This window comes from Pipra filicauda, unplaced genomic scaffold (assembly GCF_003945595.2).
Source record: "Pipra filicauda isolate LSUMZ 115617 unplaced genomic scaffold, ASM394559v2 scaffold69_size3009148_pilon, whole genome shotgun sequence".
In the NCBI taxonomy this organism is placed as follows: Eukaryota; Metazoa; Chordata; class Aves; order Passeriformes; family Pipridae; genus Pipra; species Pipra filicauda.
Window position 1 is genome coordinate 583,118 of NW_024104864.1, and position 17,533 is coordinate 600,650.

The window sequence follows — 17,533 nt, forward strand, 5'->3', positions numbered from 1 at the left end:
ACCAGAAGTAGAAATACAGCAGAGAGACAGCCATGCAAAAGGAAAAAACACAGATGCAAGGCTGGTATGAATCTTCCTGACATGGACTGACTGTAAAGCCCTCTGAAAAACCAGCATCCCTAGTCAGAGTTTGGCAGAAAAGCACTGTAACTCTATCACTTGCTTGGACTGGTTTCACTAGCTAATTTCTGAAGGAGCAATTTTGCCTCAAAGAAGGGGAGGTAAGAAGGAAAGGAGTGTCAGCATCCTTTTTAACCAAAAAGTCAGTGAAACCTCTGCTTCACACTTTGGCTTATAGTCAAGTAAGAGCAGAGGTAGTTGTCCCTTTACTTTTTTCCCAAAAGATCACAGGCTGGTTGATCATTAACAGAGTCAAGCTGATCGAGCAACCCACCATAGCTGTTTTTCCCCTGTACAATCCCTGTACTTGTAGTGAATTACCAGGAAGATGGTTGAGGATCTGAAGAGGCTACTGCTTGTTGTTCTTGCTGTCCTCTGGCTGCTCAGCTCAGCACAAGCAGGTAAGAAAAACATGACTCTCTGGCAAGGGATTGAAGGTTTTACATAGAAGGATCTGAATTCAGTTCTCCCTAAACAACCTGTGTGTCAAGAGGTCCTTGAAATAATCTTGTTAGGTGCCAGGGAACAGGCAATGCAAGAATGGTCCTTTCTTCTCCTATGCTTTCAATCAATCAGTCTCAGTGATTTGATTCCACTAACCTGATTTACAAGAATGATCCAGGTTTACCTGAAGTATAAGGAAGTAGAAAAGGGACCATTTCACCTCTGGCACTGGCATCTCCTGCTTTGAAAGCTTAGCAAGTGTAATCTGCAGTAGCTGGGAGGAAATAAACACCAGATTTTGGAGTATTGAGATTATGTGTGAACAATTTCTATTGCATTTCTGTGAGCATTGCCTTGGCATTATTGGGTGCGGATAGTAAAACTAACTGCGTAGTTAAATATGGCTACAGGAGCTGAAGTTAGAACAAAAAAGGTTTTTTGCCACAGTCAAGGAGGAGTTTTTGGCAGGTGAACAAGTTTTCTTATCTCCTATAACCACCTGTTGTGATCCAATTAGCACCGTACAACAAAGTATGTTTTCATTATGTATCCAATGCTCTGTGAACAAGAAACACACGTCTGAGTGTCATAAGCAGTATATAAGGTGTCTTTCTTCTAATAAAGCTGACATTTTGCCGACCATACTGGTCTGTGAGTGACCTGTCCGTACCTCTCCATCAACAACCAGGCTTCCGTTTCTTTCTTTAATTGTACTGTCAGTTAAACTGCTTTTGTGATCACCACTACAGTCCCACATCACCTTCAGCTTCACTGCAATGCACCCCCTGCCTTACCTTTGCTCATGATCCCCCTCATCCTACAGTATTCTGACACACCCTGTGCTTGCACTAAACCTGCCTTTGCTAGTTAAACTGGCTCACGACTTTCATCTTTTTCAAGCTGGTTTCTAAGAATGCCTCTTTCTCCCTTGCCTTCAGTACACAGGAAGACCAAAGTAAAGAACAGTAAGGAATAGTGATGTCCCACAGTGAATCTCACCCCTTTGTGCTGCACCTTAGGCCATGTTCTGCCTAGCTAGTGTAAAGTATCTTCTAAGAGAAATTAGGAAGAGCTGGTTGTTTGATTTTAAAAAAATAAAATGTTTTATTGTATGTGCTGATTCAAGGCTGTTTCACTTCCTGCAGTCCAGAAAAGGGAAGGTGCATGCATTGTATTGCAGAAGGATGTAACTAGGCCAGTTCATAAAGTAACACACATACTGCTAGTCATACGTACTGCTAAACTTCTATGTTTGCTTTCTAGCCTGAATTTGCTCAGATTTTTACTAGCTACAGGTTTGAGATTTTTTTCCATCTAGAACAAAGTGTCTTGCAGCAGCTGCCTTTTCCTTCTCATAAAGCATTTTTATCCAGTAAATGAATCAATCTGGAAATTACCATTGACACTTTTTTTCATTGGCATTTTCATATTTATTTCTGGATTTTTGAAACAACTGTCAGACTTGTGCCTTCTACTAAGCCTACCAGAATTTGAATAGAAATATCCCCATTCAGTGGTGCCTACCTGCTGGCAACCATTTTTTTAAAGATCTAATAGCCACCTCAAAAATATAATTAGTGGCTGGTGTGTGTGGCCAATTTGCTAAAAAAACTCAACAAGATGTTATTCACCTTTTGGTAAAACAAGTCTCAGAAGTCAAAGCTACCATGAGATCCGTGGTTATCTTCTCCAGCCAGTGCCAGAATTCCATTAAGGGACAAAGAAACAACTTGTCAGTCAGGTAAAATTTCCAAAATAGGCTCATTTTAATTTATGTTCTAACTTTTTAATCTTTATCAATAGAGGTGAAATTGTTACCTTCATTTTCCTAATGAATTAGAATGAGGGTTTTTTTTTTTTCCATTACACAGAACACAGACTAAATGTTCTACTCACTCCCTCTTGTTGCAGGGAATACAGACAGACTCTCAGGGCATCACTGCACTGACTTCCAGACAGCAAATTTCCTACGGGGCAGTAAACTTAAGGTCCAGTTTCTTCTGTTCACCTCCTCAAGCCCCAGCTGTGGAGAGCTGATTTTAGCTGATGATGGTATCAAGAATGGCAGCTTCAATAGCAGCTCAGAAACCAAGATCATAATCCATGGCTTCAGGTGAGAGGAAGAAGAGCACTGTGACTAAATTTTTACTGGAAAATTAAACACTGCTGGGGCATTCCCAAGCACTGGGTGGGGCTGGCATGGAACTCTCCTGTTTGTATCACCGTCTTCGTTTTCTCAGCAGAGTGGCTGCATGCAGAACACCTGCTAAGAACAGAAGCTGGGGTGCTCAGCCCCAATTGGACTTGGGAATTGTCTGGGAGGCTATTGGTGGGCTGGGGCCAAAGGCATGGAACGTGCTCCTGGCACCCCTCATTACAACACCATTTGAAGTCCTTTAGTTTGTGATCAGTTGCCTATTTTGTGAGTGCTTCGCATTTTTGGGGGCCTAAAAAAAGTTAGAAATTAGAATCAATCTCTTTCTTATTTTCTCATTCTCTCACTGTCTTTTTCTTTACCTTTTCCTATTTCTTTCCTTTTCTCAACCTTTTTAATTAAAAAGTCTTTTATTCAAGATTCTTGTCCCTTTAAATTGCGTTCTTGGAGTTCGTGTCCAACAGCTTGGATTAATGAGCCACTTAGAAGCCCCGGCAGATACACTACACTTCTATTCTTGAAACTGCCATCATTCTCCAAGCTTACTTTACTGTGCCATTTTTCACTCACATGTGACCATATAACATTATTTGTTTTGAAATGCAAACGCCTAAATATAAAGTGCATAAAAGACCAGGATGAAACCACAGCAGATGTTCCAGGGTCTTCTCAGAAAACCAGCTGTTGCCTCCACATGACATACCACACACTTCACCAGATGGTATTAGGAAAAGTGGGTAGAACATAGCCTCCTCAGTTGGCCTTGAATTCTTGAATATTGATTATTTTTTTAAACTGTCTAGAGATGACGAAACATAGCAGTGAAAGACTAGGTGATTTGGCCAAGGACTTCCTGCAAGTTGGTATCAGAGAAGGATCCAGGTGTTTCTGGTCAGCTCACTTACTCCAGGTGGGCTCTGTGGTGGCTGAATGAAGCACCACAGCAAGACTGAGATCTCAGCCTGAGCCCTGCAAATGTTATATCATTCATTAAAATATCTGGTTACCTCCTGAATCAGTGCATTCTGGAAAGTGTTATTACACCACCACAAAAAAAAATTCCAGATGTGGGTGTCTAACACCAGAAATAACTTTCAGCAACTCTCTGGCAGCCTCCTCTGAGACATGTGAAGCTCCAGCACCAGTGAACAACATACTGGCACATGCCCTTCTTTGGAAACACCTAACGTACTTGTTTCTGATGTTTCCACAGGGCTTTGGGTACCAAGCCCTCCTGGATTGAAGGGCTTGTCCAAGCCATACTGAACACAAGCTGGGTGAACGTGATCGCAGTAGACTGGGTTTATGGGTCTACGGGAGCCTATCCCTCTGCAGTGGAAAATGTCACACAGCTGGCCCTCTCCATCTCACAATTCATCAGCAAGCTCCTGGTAAGGCTACTACGCATTTCCAGTGTTGGGGTTCATGGCCGGAGGACATAATTCATGCCAACAATCCAGAGAACTGCTCCCAGTCTGCTGTCTCCAGGAGCTGGCCAAGTGGGCTTTTTATTCTGGAGTTTTCTTTTTTTCCCCTCTCTTAGTCCAGGCTTGAGCATGACACCCTTTTTCTTCTTTCTCTTGAGTTCTGACATTTGCTGGAAAAAGTCCCAGTTGTCAGCTGCCTCTCCAGCCCAAGACAAACCTAAAGCATGCCTTGGGTTTTCTCAGATCCATACTTCACTGGGCAGTCTTCTGCTCAGAAATTTTGCCCAGAAAGCTGGAGGGAATGAGATTTGAGGCTGTATTATATTTGCTTTGAGCTTCAGATATACCCCCAAGCAGCTGGAAATACCCAGATGCCCCACCCGGTTTGTTCCTGCACAGCACGGCTGAACAACACTTCTGCAGTGAGGGTGATAAATCTTTGTGTTAACCCTTACCTATTTGGTTTTCCATTGTACAGCTCAAAAGTAATTCTACATTAGAAGAATTACAGAGCTGCTGTGTGGGCTGGGACAGGGTATTTCACCTTTCTGCTACAGAAACATTAATTTGTATTTTTGTAAATCTGCAGGCCCTGGGGGTCTCAAGGACATCTATCCACATCATTGGGGTAAGCCTTGGTGCGCACGTTGGGGGCCTGGTGGGGCACTTCCATGGCGGTCAGCTGGGACGGATAACAGGTATCATAAAACTGAGTCTTGGATCCTCACATGTTCTTCAAGAGGGAGAATGAAAGAGCAAGGAAGGGGGGGTCATTCAGAGTGGTCTTTTAATTACATAAGGGCTCATTAGATTCAAGCTTATGGGCTTCTTCCCAGCTCCAGAAGAGTCTGACAGCGACTTTCCAGTCATCAGTCCCTTCCACGATGCCAGAAGAATGCATGTATTTGCAAAAGGGTCCTTCCAACTCTGCTCCACTCTTCAAATTGGTGCCAGCTTAGAAGAATATGAGGTCTCATGACCAGTGAAAACCCACAACACGCACATGCCTTGCTTCCAAATTATAGCATGTACACCTGTATGATTCTTAAAATTAAAGCCCACAATGCAATTCATTGTGGAGGAAGCAGCAAGAGTGAGCCGCTCTGCAGGAAAACGTGAGCTGAGAGCCAAGAGGACAGCAAGGTAGGCAGTGGCAGTGGCCTCACTGCCAAGGGACACAGTCCTACCATGTCCAGGCAAGAAGAGCCGAGCGGGTCCAGCGACAGGAGCCAGGGCCACCCACAGTCCAGTGATCACTAGGCAAGTTTGTAGTGATAAGACAAGCCCAAGGTCAAGCTGGGAAGTCAAGTCAGCAAGATAAAAGCAGGACCAGCAGGAGACAGGGCTGGGCATGGCATCCCTACAACACAGCTCAGCCAAGGAACACAGTCAAGAGCCTGAGCCAATGTTGGGAGGACCCAGATGAGGCTTCTTGCTGTTCTCTCCCACAAGTCAGCTGTTTTCACAGTAGGCTGGTCTAAGGCCACATAGCTGTACCAAGTCAGAGCTGACCTTAAACACAGAGAGCCAGGCTCCTGGGTGTCAGGAAGAGGTTGAAGTGGGGGAATTACAGAGCAAGGTGGTTATAGGCTGATCCTGCCATTTAGAGTTTTTGATCCACTCAGGGCCTTGTCAGCCTTTAGTTATAAAACATAAATTGACTCACAGAATTATTTAGGTAAGAAGTGACCTTGAAAGGTCTCTAGTCCACACACCATCACCACCACCCCTCCCTCCTTCTCAGAGTGTGGCTGCCTTGTACGGGTTGCCTAGGTTTTTGTTAAATTCTGGGAATCCCCAAGGACAGAGATTCATTTTGATAGGAGGGAAAATGCCACCAAGAAGGAGCAGACATAAAGTCTGCAGTAGTGTGACCACAGCTCCCAGTCTGCCTCAGCCCTTGCTAGTCTGTCTCACAAAGGTATCCTCAAGAAGGATCTCACTGCACACTTGGCAGGGCAGTCCAAGGAAATGTTGGCTCAGCCTTCACGTGTCATAACTACCCACACTGTATGAAATACAGGCATTTCTTAAGAGGATTTGAGTTTCATGTTGGGCCCTTTTTTAAGCTGTGAATCAAAGTTTACTTTAGGAGGAAATTGGAGTAGCCACTGTCCTGCACCAGGATTTTATGATCAGCAACATCTTCAGATGAGCAGAAGCAGACACATTCCCATGAAACCACAGTCATTAACTTCAAAGTTAAAGACTTTTTCCCTTTATGTTGTCTAATGTAATAAAAGCTCTGTAAATTTATTTATTCCGTTCATTTTTAACTCTACTAGAATACAATCCCTTTTCCTCATTTCTGTTTGTCCTATGATTTCACAGGCACACTGAGCATTGCAGATTCAAATTCAGATTTAAGAACCTGAAGATAGGTGGGATTAGATCCGAGATATGTGTGATCTCATCTCCTGCCTCTTCATACATGTGCATACACTCACAGGGGAATGTGACCCCAGAGCCACAATTTGCTGATGTGTTTTCAGTCACGTAAGAAATGCTGTGTGGAGCAAAACCAGAGCAAGTCTTGGGGATTAGAGCACAGACTTTATTTTTGTGAAGTGAGTTTCTTTAACACATGCCTGTTCTAGTGGATATCTCTGTGTGCAAGAAAGCAAATTATATAGGAGCTGGAACGAACAGCCCTTATCCAAAAGCAAGCACTCAGAAAAGAGCAATTTGTTTCAATACTCGCAGAGGAAATGAAAAAGCCCAAAGGAATTTGTTTGCATACTGTTTAGCTTCAGTGAATAGTTTTCTTAGCTGCTGAGGATGTACATCTCAGTGGAGTTTGTGCATGTGCTTGGAGGAGGTAGGGATGGAGAATAGAGGATAGAAAGGTGCTTACCCTGGAGCTCTGTTGGAATTGACTGGTGCTCATATTAGGCATTTCTCCCTCTTCGGAAAGAAATTTAGGCTATACCAAATAACATTTTTCAGTACCTTTGAAAGCTTTTAAGTGCAACTTGTTATGTAGAAATGGGTGGGGAACCTCTCAGCTTTCAGTATGTATCAAGATTAAAGAACATTAAAGATCCATTGTTAGCTATTATTTATAGAAAGAATAGGAAATAATGTTTTTTCCTTCTTTTCCTTTTCCTCCTGCCCTATGCCTTCAAAAACACAGAGACATCAGTTTGGGTATTGTTGATATTGCCTTCTCCATAGAGAATTAAGGGGACTGAGTCAAAGCAGTGAAACCAACCAGCTCTGAGGCTAAGTGGCATGTGGAGCAGAGCTGCTTCTTGAACTGTTGTTGCCTGGGGAGGGGAAAAAAAATCTTGTGAGGTTACTTTTCTGTAAAAAGTGAATAGAATAAACCTCAGAAAAAATTACCTTTAACCTCTTCCTTGGTATTGCCAAGGATAATTTTAACTGTATTCCTTTGAATCCCTAGAAGTTGCTCTAGGAGCAAGCTTTAGGCAAAAACGTAGATGATTGCTAAAGACTCAATTTTATTTGTGGGGAGAGGGCTCAGAAGCCTCTGTTTTAAAATTGTTTGATAGTATGAATCTTTGGTAGTGCTTGGGTTGGCTAATGCCTGGGGTGCTGAATTCATCACCTAACTGCTGATCTTCAGTGACATTTCTCAGACAGTAGTGCTAATACAGATGACATTACAATTAGGGAAGGTATTAAAAGTTTGATTCTCTTTCATCAAAAATCAAAAAAACACCATGCACTCACTCTGACAGAGGTATTTGAAGCTCAGTCCTGGCTTTATAGCCTAGAAACTTGAGACACAACACTGCTGAAGGGGTGTGGAATACTGCATGACAAGGAAATGAAGCTGCAATGGAAGTTAGAGATGGCAGATACTATTTTGGAGCATGGGAGAGTTGGGATTAAATGATCTTTAAGGTCCATTCCAACCCCTTAATAGTATATTATTCAGTAATTACTGTGACCTGGGAATAATTTATTACTGCTGCCTAGCAACATCTTTAACATTTTGGATAAAATAACTGGTCCAGAAACAAGAAAGAGGGGGCTGAAGAGTGCTTGTTGTTGAGATGTTTGATTTTGTTACAGCCCTGGATCCTGCAGGCCCTAAGTACACCAGAGCCAGCCCTGAGGAACGCCTGGATCCTGGGGATGCCCTCTTTGTGGAAGCCATTCATACCGATGCTGACAGTAAGTTGGCTTCCATCTTCTTCGGCCTGGGCTTCTGTTCCTCCTGACATCATTATTGCTAAGGAGTCTGTAGGTCATTATCCCTTTTTTGCTGGACTACCATGAGTTCAGGTTCACTATGAGGAAATTTCTTGTTTAGATAGGCTTAAGATGAATTTATACCCCAGAGCACTTCAACCAACAGACAAGTGGAGATTGCTACAGCAGTCAGTTTATGCAGAACTGGTTTGGCATGACTTCTACCACTTGGCAGGAATTTATATATCTAGTCTTACTCTGCCTTTTCCCACCTGATGTAAAAGAGGTACCACGGAGAGTGCTTATCAGAAAGTAACAGAGCCAAACCAGCAGCTGGTGCAACAGCAAAGTAGCTTCTCTAAAGCACTTAAGGTCTTCGTAGGCAGAACCTGTGCTGAAGAATAATGTGGTGTCTTTTAGTCACGCCTTTTGTCTGGAGATCAGGGAAACCTCTACCAACATAACTCCCAATTACGCTTCATAATCCCACATTAAGGTTGTGGTCAGTTTTGTTCTCCTTTACATAGAATCAAGAACCAGAGTACCTGAGGTGGTGGTTAAGCCACTGTTCCCAGTCACTTTAATGGCAGGGGCTGGAGCACTCTCTGCTCCATGCAGCAAACCTGTGCAGTGTAGGCATGCAGAAGCAGGAAATCTGGCCTTGATGTCTCCAGCACTGGAGCTGGCTCCAGCACTACTAATGTTCAACCAATTATTGGGACCTGTCATAAACATGTAGGGTAAAGCCTACAGAAGAGCCAAGTCTGAGAATGAAGTGGCATTTCACCTCCTTTCAGATTTCGGGATCCGGATTCCTGTAGGCCACATCGATTATTTTGTCAATGGAGGCAAAGATCAGCCAGGATGCCCCCGATTCATCTCTGCAGGTGAGAACATTCTCTGGCCAAGCAAAAGGCCATTTAGCACACTGTGAAAATGCTGTTTGGCAAGCAGCTCCTGCTACAGCCAGGGCAGACAGCAAAGCGAGAGAAACGTATTCATGGCCCACATCTCAGCAGTACAAGAAGCAGCTGAAATTAAAATCACATACAGATCAAGCATCTTGGCAGCACCCCTGTAAAGAGATGTGATTTCAGTGACACTTCTCTAAGCCAAAACCCTGGCATCAGTAGAGATGACACTTTTGTTAGAAAGGCTGTTAGGTACCACTAGAAAAAGCTTCCTTTTGTTTTCATGCTGCAAGCTGTGTCAATTCTTGGGCAGCTTGTACAATTACTGCCCTCTCCTTCTAGAGAATAAGACATTACGTAGTAAACGGTGTGGATTCATTCAACATTCAGATGTGTTCTGTATGAGTCAGCTGCACTGAGGGTCAGGTTACATGGGACATCTATGGTATCTCACTTCCCATAGCTGGGGTTCCAGTGCAGGTGGGAATCAAAGCTACTTTACTGCTTTGCAGAGAGCTTGGGACCTCATCGATGGTACACTGATGGAGACATGGCAGCCCTGTGGTCCTCCTCTTCGGAGGGACTCTGTTAATCTGGGAGATGCACTTCTAACTTCCTGCATAACTTCACTTGCAGTGGGATCTGGCTTGTAGTCACAGAGATGCTCTGCAAAATTTTATTAATGGAAAGGGATCACTACAGAATCAGTAAGAGTGTTCCTCGTCTCTCAGTTCCTTGGGAATGTGCAAAAAGACTGAAGCCATCAGAAAGGCTCGTGGCTGCTTCTCTCTGATTGAAGTTTTTCTTGCAGGCTATAACTATCTGATCTGTGATCACATGCGGGCTGTACATCTCTATATCAGCGCTTTGAAACATTCCTGTCCAATCGTGGGGTTTCCCTGTGCAAGTCATCAAGAGTTTTTAAATGGTCATTGCCTGGACTGTGCAGAACGCTTCCTGTCCTCCTGTCCCAGAATAGGTACAGTAATAGCATGAGACTTTCTTGGAGCAGATGACAATGCATTCCTGATGGGTATCAGTGCAGAGCACAGTCTGCAGTTCAGATTTCTCTGAGCAGGATTTGCTTTGGATCTCTTTGGAAAGAGTGAGAAGCTGTTTCATTTTCAGGCTTCTGAAATGAATAGAGACATTATAAAAGCTCATGTATTGCCTGAGGTAGAACACCAAAATCTTGAACATTTCATAGGCCCCACAGAGGAGTTAAAAAAGAGTTTCCAGAATCACCTGCCTAATAAGTGGGCAATTACCTCAAAAAAATGTCTTGTTTAGAGAAGCAGCTGGAAATTTTAGCTCAAGCCTGAAGTCCCATTCTTCTACATCACTCATTGCTGAGTCACCTCCTTTTCATAAATTTCTGCCATGGTTACCCCAAAGATGAGCTCCCTGGACTGGGAGAAGGTAATAGATGCCTCTTTTAGGCTTCTGAAACTGGACTGTGGAATGAGGGCAGAAAGTGTCCTCTGGTGCTATTTGCAGCATGGTACTAGAGGAACACAAAGAGAGGCCTCTTTTGGAATGAATTCCCTCATATCAGCCACCTTTCCCCACCTCACCAGGCCATATTGCCAGCTAGCCAGTGGTGCAGGCCTCAAGTTATGGTGGTCTTCTCACTTGACCAAGAAATTAAATTTCCCCACACCTTGCGTTTGCACTGTCATTTACATCTGCACTACGTTTCCTGACTTGGTAGTCTTTAGTCCTGCTAATTTTGCACAGATGCAACTGATAGCACAGTTTGTTAGCAGAATAATGAAAAAAAGCCACCAAGAGGTTCTCCGGTGATGATTACAGGGGTAGACAGAATAGGTTTTCTGCGGGAATCTGTCAAATAGACACCACAATCTTGTACTTGCTCTGATTTGCACTGGTATGAAAAAGGGATCCATTCCCCAAGACAGGGGAGTTGGGCAGGGTGAGTGGATTTATAGATTATATTTCTGTTCTGTGTCATTCATGGCTTTTCCTGCACTGGCTTTAATTCTTCCTACAGGCCTGCTGGAGCAGGCAGGTGTCAACATGAGTAAGCTGCCCAAGGAAGTGACAGTTTATTTAATGACCGGTCCTTCAGCCCCATTCTGCGGTAAGTAGAATGAGAAAAAAATTAGTCAGAAGGGTGTTGACCAAATAAGGCAGATCCTCTGGGGAGCCCAGGTAGTTACAACACACTGTCTCCATCAGTCAGCTGCTGTGGCCCAGAGAGTCTGAGACACACAGCTGAAGAGCAGTAACCTTGCATATCTCCCCCATAAAGCCCTTTCAACAGATTTATTAAGTGGGCACAGCCCTGGGCTAGCATAGCCACATGGCTTCAGGAGTAAAGTAAAGGGGATTGAAAATACCTGTCTGTTCACACTGGACTATACAGACATGCCCCCTGTACCTCACATAGCACAGAGACTAGATTCCTTCTTATGTCTGTTGAACCTTCTTTCTGCTGGTGGGGCCAGGGAATGAGTGCTAGAGCCCCTCTTTTGGCATGGGTAGGTCCAAGTGGTAGTACCTGCCCTCACTCCCACACACTTTGCTTTTTGCTCAGTCTATCACAGCCTGGTTGAGTTCCACTTGCAGAAGAAAAGAAGCACAGTCACCAGCATTGAGATTACTTTCTTCAGCAACAGTACCAAGGACACAGCAAAGATCACCATGTGAGTGACAGTGCATGCTTCTCTGGCCTGTTTTTTCCTGGCTCCATGTGTAAGGATATTCATCCTGGTCCAGGAAAGGCACAATAACAGCATATTTCCCTGAGTGATGAACCACAACCTTTCTTCTTGAGACCCTACACATTTACCTTAAATGCCCTCAAGAATCAGGCACGTGCTACCATTACTCAGTAACCTTGACTAGGTCCACGCCTTCCCTGACTGCACAAAGCAGCAGGAATACTCTGGGATCCCCAGATTTGTATACTTCTGTGTGGCTATGCAGGTTCCTTTTCTACACCATACCCTTACCTGGTGCCAATTTTAACCCCAGTCACTGTCAGATAGTTATTAACCCTATTCTGCCTGACAGAGAGGACTACAGCAAGACGCATCCACCCGAGCGTCCAGATTGATGAACTTGGTGGCTTAGACATTTCTCTTGACACCTGATAGGACAGAAGTTGCAAAGAGGAAAGTGCATTTCTGCAGAAATGTCTTCAGTAGCTTGTTGCCTCTGCAGTGATGAAGCGATGCTCTCAGGCTCCTGTTGCAGGGAAAAGTCCGGGGGCAGGGGGACCTGCGTAGGCAGAAAAATCTCTCTTGAAAGCACCATCCTTCTCCAAACTGTATCTGAATTAAAGGACCAGACTCCTGTTCCGCAGCTCTTACCATAGGGGGTTCTCCCCACCACAGAGAAACTCCCTAGAAGTCGTCTTCACTTCTTCCTACACCTTCCTGCCCACTACTGTGGACTGGGAACCACAATGCAGCTGACACTTGCTGCTGGCTGCCTCAGGAAGCAGGAGAGCAGCCTGTTTTTAAAGAGCCTCAGCCACCTCTCCTGGGATCAGAGGGGTTCCAATGCTGACTCCCACACAGTCCCTACTTCAAAGCCAAAACATTGTGACCTGAAGCTAATTGCCCCAGCATCAGTCCTGGAGCACCAGGAGGTAGGGATGAGAAACGGGGAAGGAGAAGCAACGCTCTAGGGTACTCTCCAGTGTGAGCTTGGTCACAGATTTCCATTCAGGCACTGCAATATGGAGTTTGTACTCCAGCCTGGTGGAGCTCTGTCTGTTCAACTCCTCCCTGCTTGGAAGCCAAATCTGCCTTTTCCACAGATGCAGGAGGGAGGAAATAGTAACACCTAGGTTAGGTCAGGATCCGTACAGCACTTCTGCAGTTATCAGACACAGGGTTTGGTGTGTGTGTCCAGCAGGAGGCATGGGAGTGCTGGAGGGAAAGGCTGCCCGAGGAAGTGAGCCAGGCAGGCAATCCCGAGGCTTTGCTGTACCCTCCGGTTTTAATGAGGCAGTGGAGTTTAGGAGGGTAAACTATCCAGAGAAACCCTGGGGGAAGAGTAGCTCTGTTTCATTTAAATGCCTTCCTAAGAAGCACATGGCTAAACTGAAAAATTTGCTTACATCAATAAACCTGCCGATTTGAGAGTATAAAATTTTAATTCCCACTAGTAGCAAAGGGCAAATTTCCCCACCCTAGGCAAAGCTCAGTCTTCCAGTGCAGTCAAGCTCAGAGTATCAAATGGGCATCTAAACATAGATCCTCACACTGCAGTTCAGACACTGATCGATCACTGACTTATTTCAGATAATCTGACATGTATATCATCCTGCTGTTTCCTAGAAGTGCAGAGGGACTTACAGCTAGTCTCAAATCTTCAACAACTCACATGGTTGTGACTTTCCTCACATTGCTCTTCTCCTCTCCCAAATATCAATTCCAATCTCACTCCTCAGGATGCTGTTACCCCACACATTGCACAAAGTGCCCCAAGAGACATGTCCTCAAGCTTCAATAGCTGACACAGGGCTGATGAGTAAGGAGCTTGTAACACAGAACACTTCCCAACTGCATTTGCTATTTTCTTACACGTCATATGACATTATCCCCTATATCCAAGAAAACATACTTCTGAAGTCAGCCAAGACTTCTACATCCATCCAAAGGTTTTGCAGGGTTGGACCAAGTGTCAGTCCTGAGAGTGACTTCTTCAACTTGCTTAGCTGTACTGTGTTCCTCTGTCCTGGGGCAGGGCTGGGTCCTGCCCATGGATAGTACTCAGTAGAGAGATGGCCTCCTTTTGCTATCCGTTTGCTATCCATTTTTCACTTTTATAACTATAATTTTGTGATGCTTCCTATTTTAAGCAGCTTCAAGGCAGACACAGTCAGACACACAAAACCTGCAGCAACTACTACTGCAGTCTAAGGGAGGGACTGGATGCACTGGTGTGGGTTGGCTGGAGGATGCTGTGAGTGCAGCTGTCAGCCCACTCCCGGGAGCTACTTTGGGTAGCAGAATTGTAGGCTCTTCCTGACCCTTTCGTCATCTCTCCCCTTTCCCTACCATCAGGCAGCCACCCAGGTGCTTCTGGGATCGTGCCAAGTCAGCTACACACATATTCTTCATGAGCACAGGGAAATCAATTATCTCCAGGCTCTCAGAGGTCCCAGGCAGATCAAGTGTAAGGGCCATTGGATGGATTCCACAGAAGGGACTTAAAATGTCTGGGCAGCACACTTCTGTAACACATGATCAACTGGGGTCTGATCATTGCCTGTTCACCAAGCCTCTGTCACTGCTCAGTTCACATTACCTCGGTAAGAGCATAGGGACAGACAAAGGTCCCTCTACCAAGCATCCCACCTTCAACATGATCAAAAGCAAATACCTAGAGAAGAGTATAAAAAATGTCAGTGTAAGCAGGTAGCAATACTTCCCCAAAGAGTTTCCTGTTGTCTCACTACATCTCAGGGACTTTCAGAGCAAAAGGTGAGATCTTTATCGTTACTAGCTTTTGTCTTCCACAAACTTGTCCAGTCCCCCTCCCATGACTTGTACAGCCACGTAAACTTTCTAGCATTCATAACGTCCTACAGCAGGGATTTTAACAGCTGAAATTGTACTCTGCTGTGTGCAATCTTTTTGAGCCTGCCACTTCTTGGCTTTCTTTGATGACCCTTAGTTCATGTATTGGAAGAAATGGTGAACAACTGGCCCCTATCCATGCCATTCACAATTTCATGGATGTTGATCTATGTAGCACTTACCTTAGCAAGCTGAGCAATGTTTCAATCTACATGCAACAGCTAGAAGAGTGGTTGTAATTGTGTGATGGAAGGAAGGATATTTATGTAGAAATATTTCTATACATACAAAGATAAAACATGGAGAGACAGCCAGTAAAATGCTCATGCAATGCCCTGTTTTGACAGATGAGTCTTCTCACTCCATTTTATTATGTGAGTGCTTCACAATAATACTGCAGGTTCCTCCAGTGTTTCCATGGATCTGCACGTGGCTTGCATCTGCAGGTTGATTGAACGTTCTCCCTCACATCTCTCACCCTGCCTTGCAGACCTACGTACCAGGACATGGGCAAACGGCTGCTGGCCCACCAAGTTCCCCTCTGCCAAATAAACAGCGTGACACTGAAGTATATCCCAAGAAAACGGTTTTGGAGAAGGGATGAGCCATCCATTGTTGGCAAGTTCTGTGTGGCGCCGCTGCCTCTCAATAGTAGGTGAGTCAGAGGAATATCTTACGGGGAGACACTAAGGCTTATGGATGCAGCCTGTGGTTTGAAACAATGCATTCTTTCTCCCTTTTGGATAAACAAGTAAAGAGGTTTCTCCCATCACCTCTGTGTCCCTATGTAACTCATTTTCTGTCTGTGAAAGAGAAAAGCTACCAAGCTAGTTTTTTAGTTTTCTAAAATTCTTCCCCCAGGATAAAAGCATTGTGCCATGGAAGGAAAATGGCTGCAACTCACATCACCTTGAAGCTACTTAAGTCACAAACCATGGCAAAAGTTTGTACTAACTAGAATTTATTCCTTTTGTCCTTCTTTGCCCTCTCCATCTTCCCCTGTCTAAAATGGGCCCCCATCTGAAACATGACAGGTGAACATTTTTCAGGATGAGACAACAGAAGACCAGTAATATATTTCTGCTTCTTATACAGGAAGGTTTAAAAGCCCTAAGGCTATAGACAACCGTTTTGGCATCTTCTAGGCCAGACATTGTAGAGTATATACCTTCAGCTACAGTTACCCTTTCTGGAGTAAATGCAGCCAAGTCCTTCTCATCCTGAGAGAGATAATGGTCTTCTCCATAATATAGTATTCTTGCCAGGCATTTTGCAGGTCCAAAGTTCTTGCAGGCAGGACAAAATAGCTGGGTCAATTCTGACACATTAAACTCTGTCCACATTGCTTCTGAGATGCTGACTCCAGGCTGAAGCAAGCTACTGAGTACTTCAAAGCAGGGAAAACCAGAAGGCAAATTCTGTTTTGATGAGCAGTAAGGAGCCTCAAGGTCTCGGCAGTAAAAATACATCCAGTAGGCCCAGGGGAAAAAAAGCGTTCCTATGTAAATACCAGGCACTTCCTTGAGTATAAGGACTATTCCTTACTAGCATGTTTTGCACCCCAAAGTTGGGATGGATGTGCAGATACATGGCTTTTATCATTTATGAATGAGACAGCAAGCCATATTGCCTTAAGGATGTGCTAACCTGCACCCATGGAAGCACTGCACTTGGCTTTGACAGAGGTAGAAAGCTGTAGAGTTGCACAGGTTTAAACTGTGCTTCCATCACTAAACGGGAAGCACTCAGAGCAACAATGGTGCTGCTAGGAGGGGGCGGTGGAAAGGTGAAGGACACAACCTCATATGTACCCTTCCAGCCAATTTATCCCAGCCAGGGCACAGCACCCTGTTCACTATATCCTTGCAAAGCAGAACCAGGTCCACCAGCACCTTGCTTGGTTCTGTGTTAGGATAGCAACCTCCACCTGCTGATGCCCAGCCTGACTTCTTTGTGCTCTTCCCACAGCCGGACAATGTCATGCCTGCCCTGGAACCTCACTCTCCCCAGCAAAACAGACATCTCCTATGACCTACCCACTACTTGTGCCTAGCACTGCCTTTGGGATACAGAAAACCAGAAAGGAGTCCTAAACCTATTGCTGCTCTCTGCTCACAGGTGATACTTTCACCATAAATCTGGATGGGTTTCTTGCTCCCTGCATGGGGACAGGATATCAAGAAAAAGAAGTGTGTGGAATGTCAGCAAGTACAAGGTTAAATGGTTACAGCAAAACCTCTCAGTTAAAAGACTGGATTGAACTTTTATCTCCCAGGTTCTGTAGCCAGCTCTGAAAGTGAGACAGGCAAGTCATTTATCTCAATGTTTGTATCTATGTGAAAGAAGGAGGAGATAATATACTCTTTGTACAGTGGGAGTATTGGTATGATTCATTTGTGTTTTATAAGAAAATGTCCTGAAATCTTCATACTAAAGGTGAGAGGTAGTATTTTTCCTCAGCAAGAGAAAAAAGGTGGGGTTTAAGTTTGGCACAGGAAGGAGTCATTCTTACCCAGCACTCCAATGGGAAACTCACTAGTCCCATCTATAAGACCCTTTCAGAGTGAGACCGTGTTGATTTTATGTTAGTGCTTCAGTAAGTAATCAGAATGCATCTCCTTACCTGACAAGACTGGAGCAACTCTTTTGGTGGTTGGCTTCTTCTCCCTGAAGCTCACATGAAGTGAAGCAGACACCAGGAGCACCACAGTGCTCTCACATCCAATTTTGCACTGCTTTGACCATCTGCCCAGAATAGAAGGT

The 17,533-nt window shown here is 44.5% G+C and overlaps 1 protein-coding gene across 1 annotated transcript; it reads left to right on the forward strand.

The window, feature by feature from the left end:
- The first annotated feature begins 448 nt into the window (after positions 1–448).
- PLA1A (phospholipase A1 member A) lies at positions 449–17,135 on the forward strand. The gene is made up of 11 exons (XM_027730298.2): positions 449–521; positions 2,476–2,677; positions 3,933–4,110; positions 4,736–4,844; positions 8,185–8,286; positions 9,102–9,191; positions 10,027–10,194; positions 11,227–11,316; positions 11,773–11,881; positions 15,261–15,425; positions 16,739–17,135. The coding sequence occupies exons 1-11, from the start codon at positions 449–451 to the stop codon at positions 16,821–16,823; spliced, it is 1,371 nt and encodes a 456-aa protein (XP_027586099.1). The 3' UTR covers positions 16,824–17,135.
- The last annotated feature ends 398 nt before the right edge of the window (positions 17,136–17,533 follow it).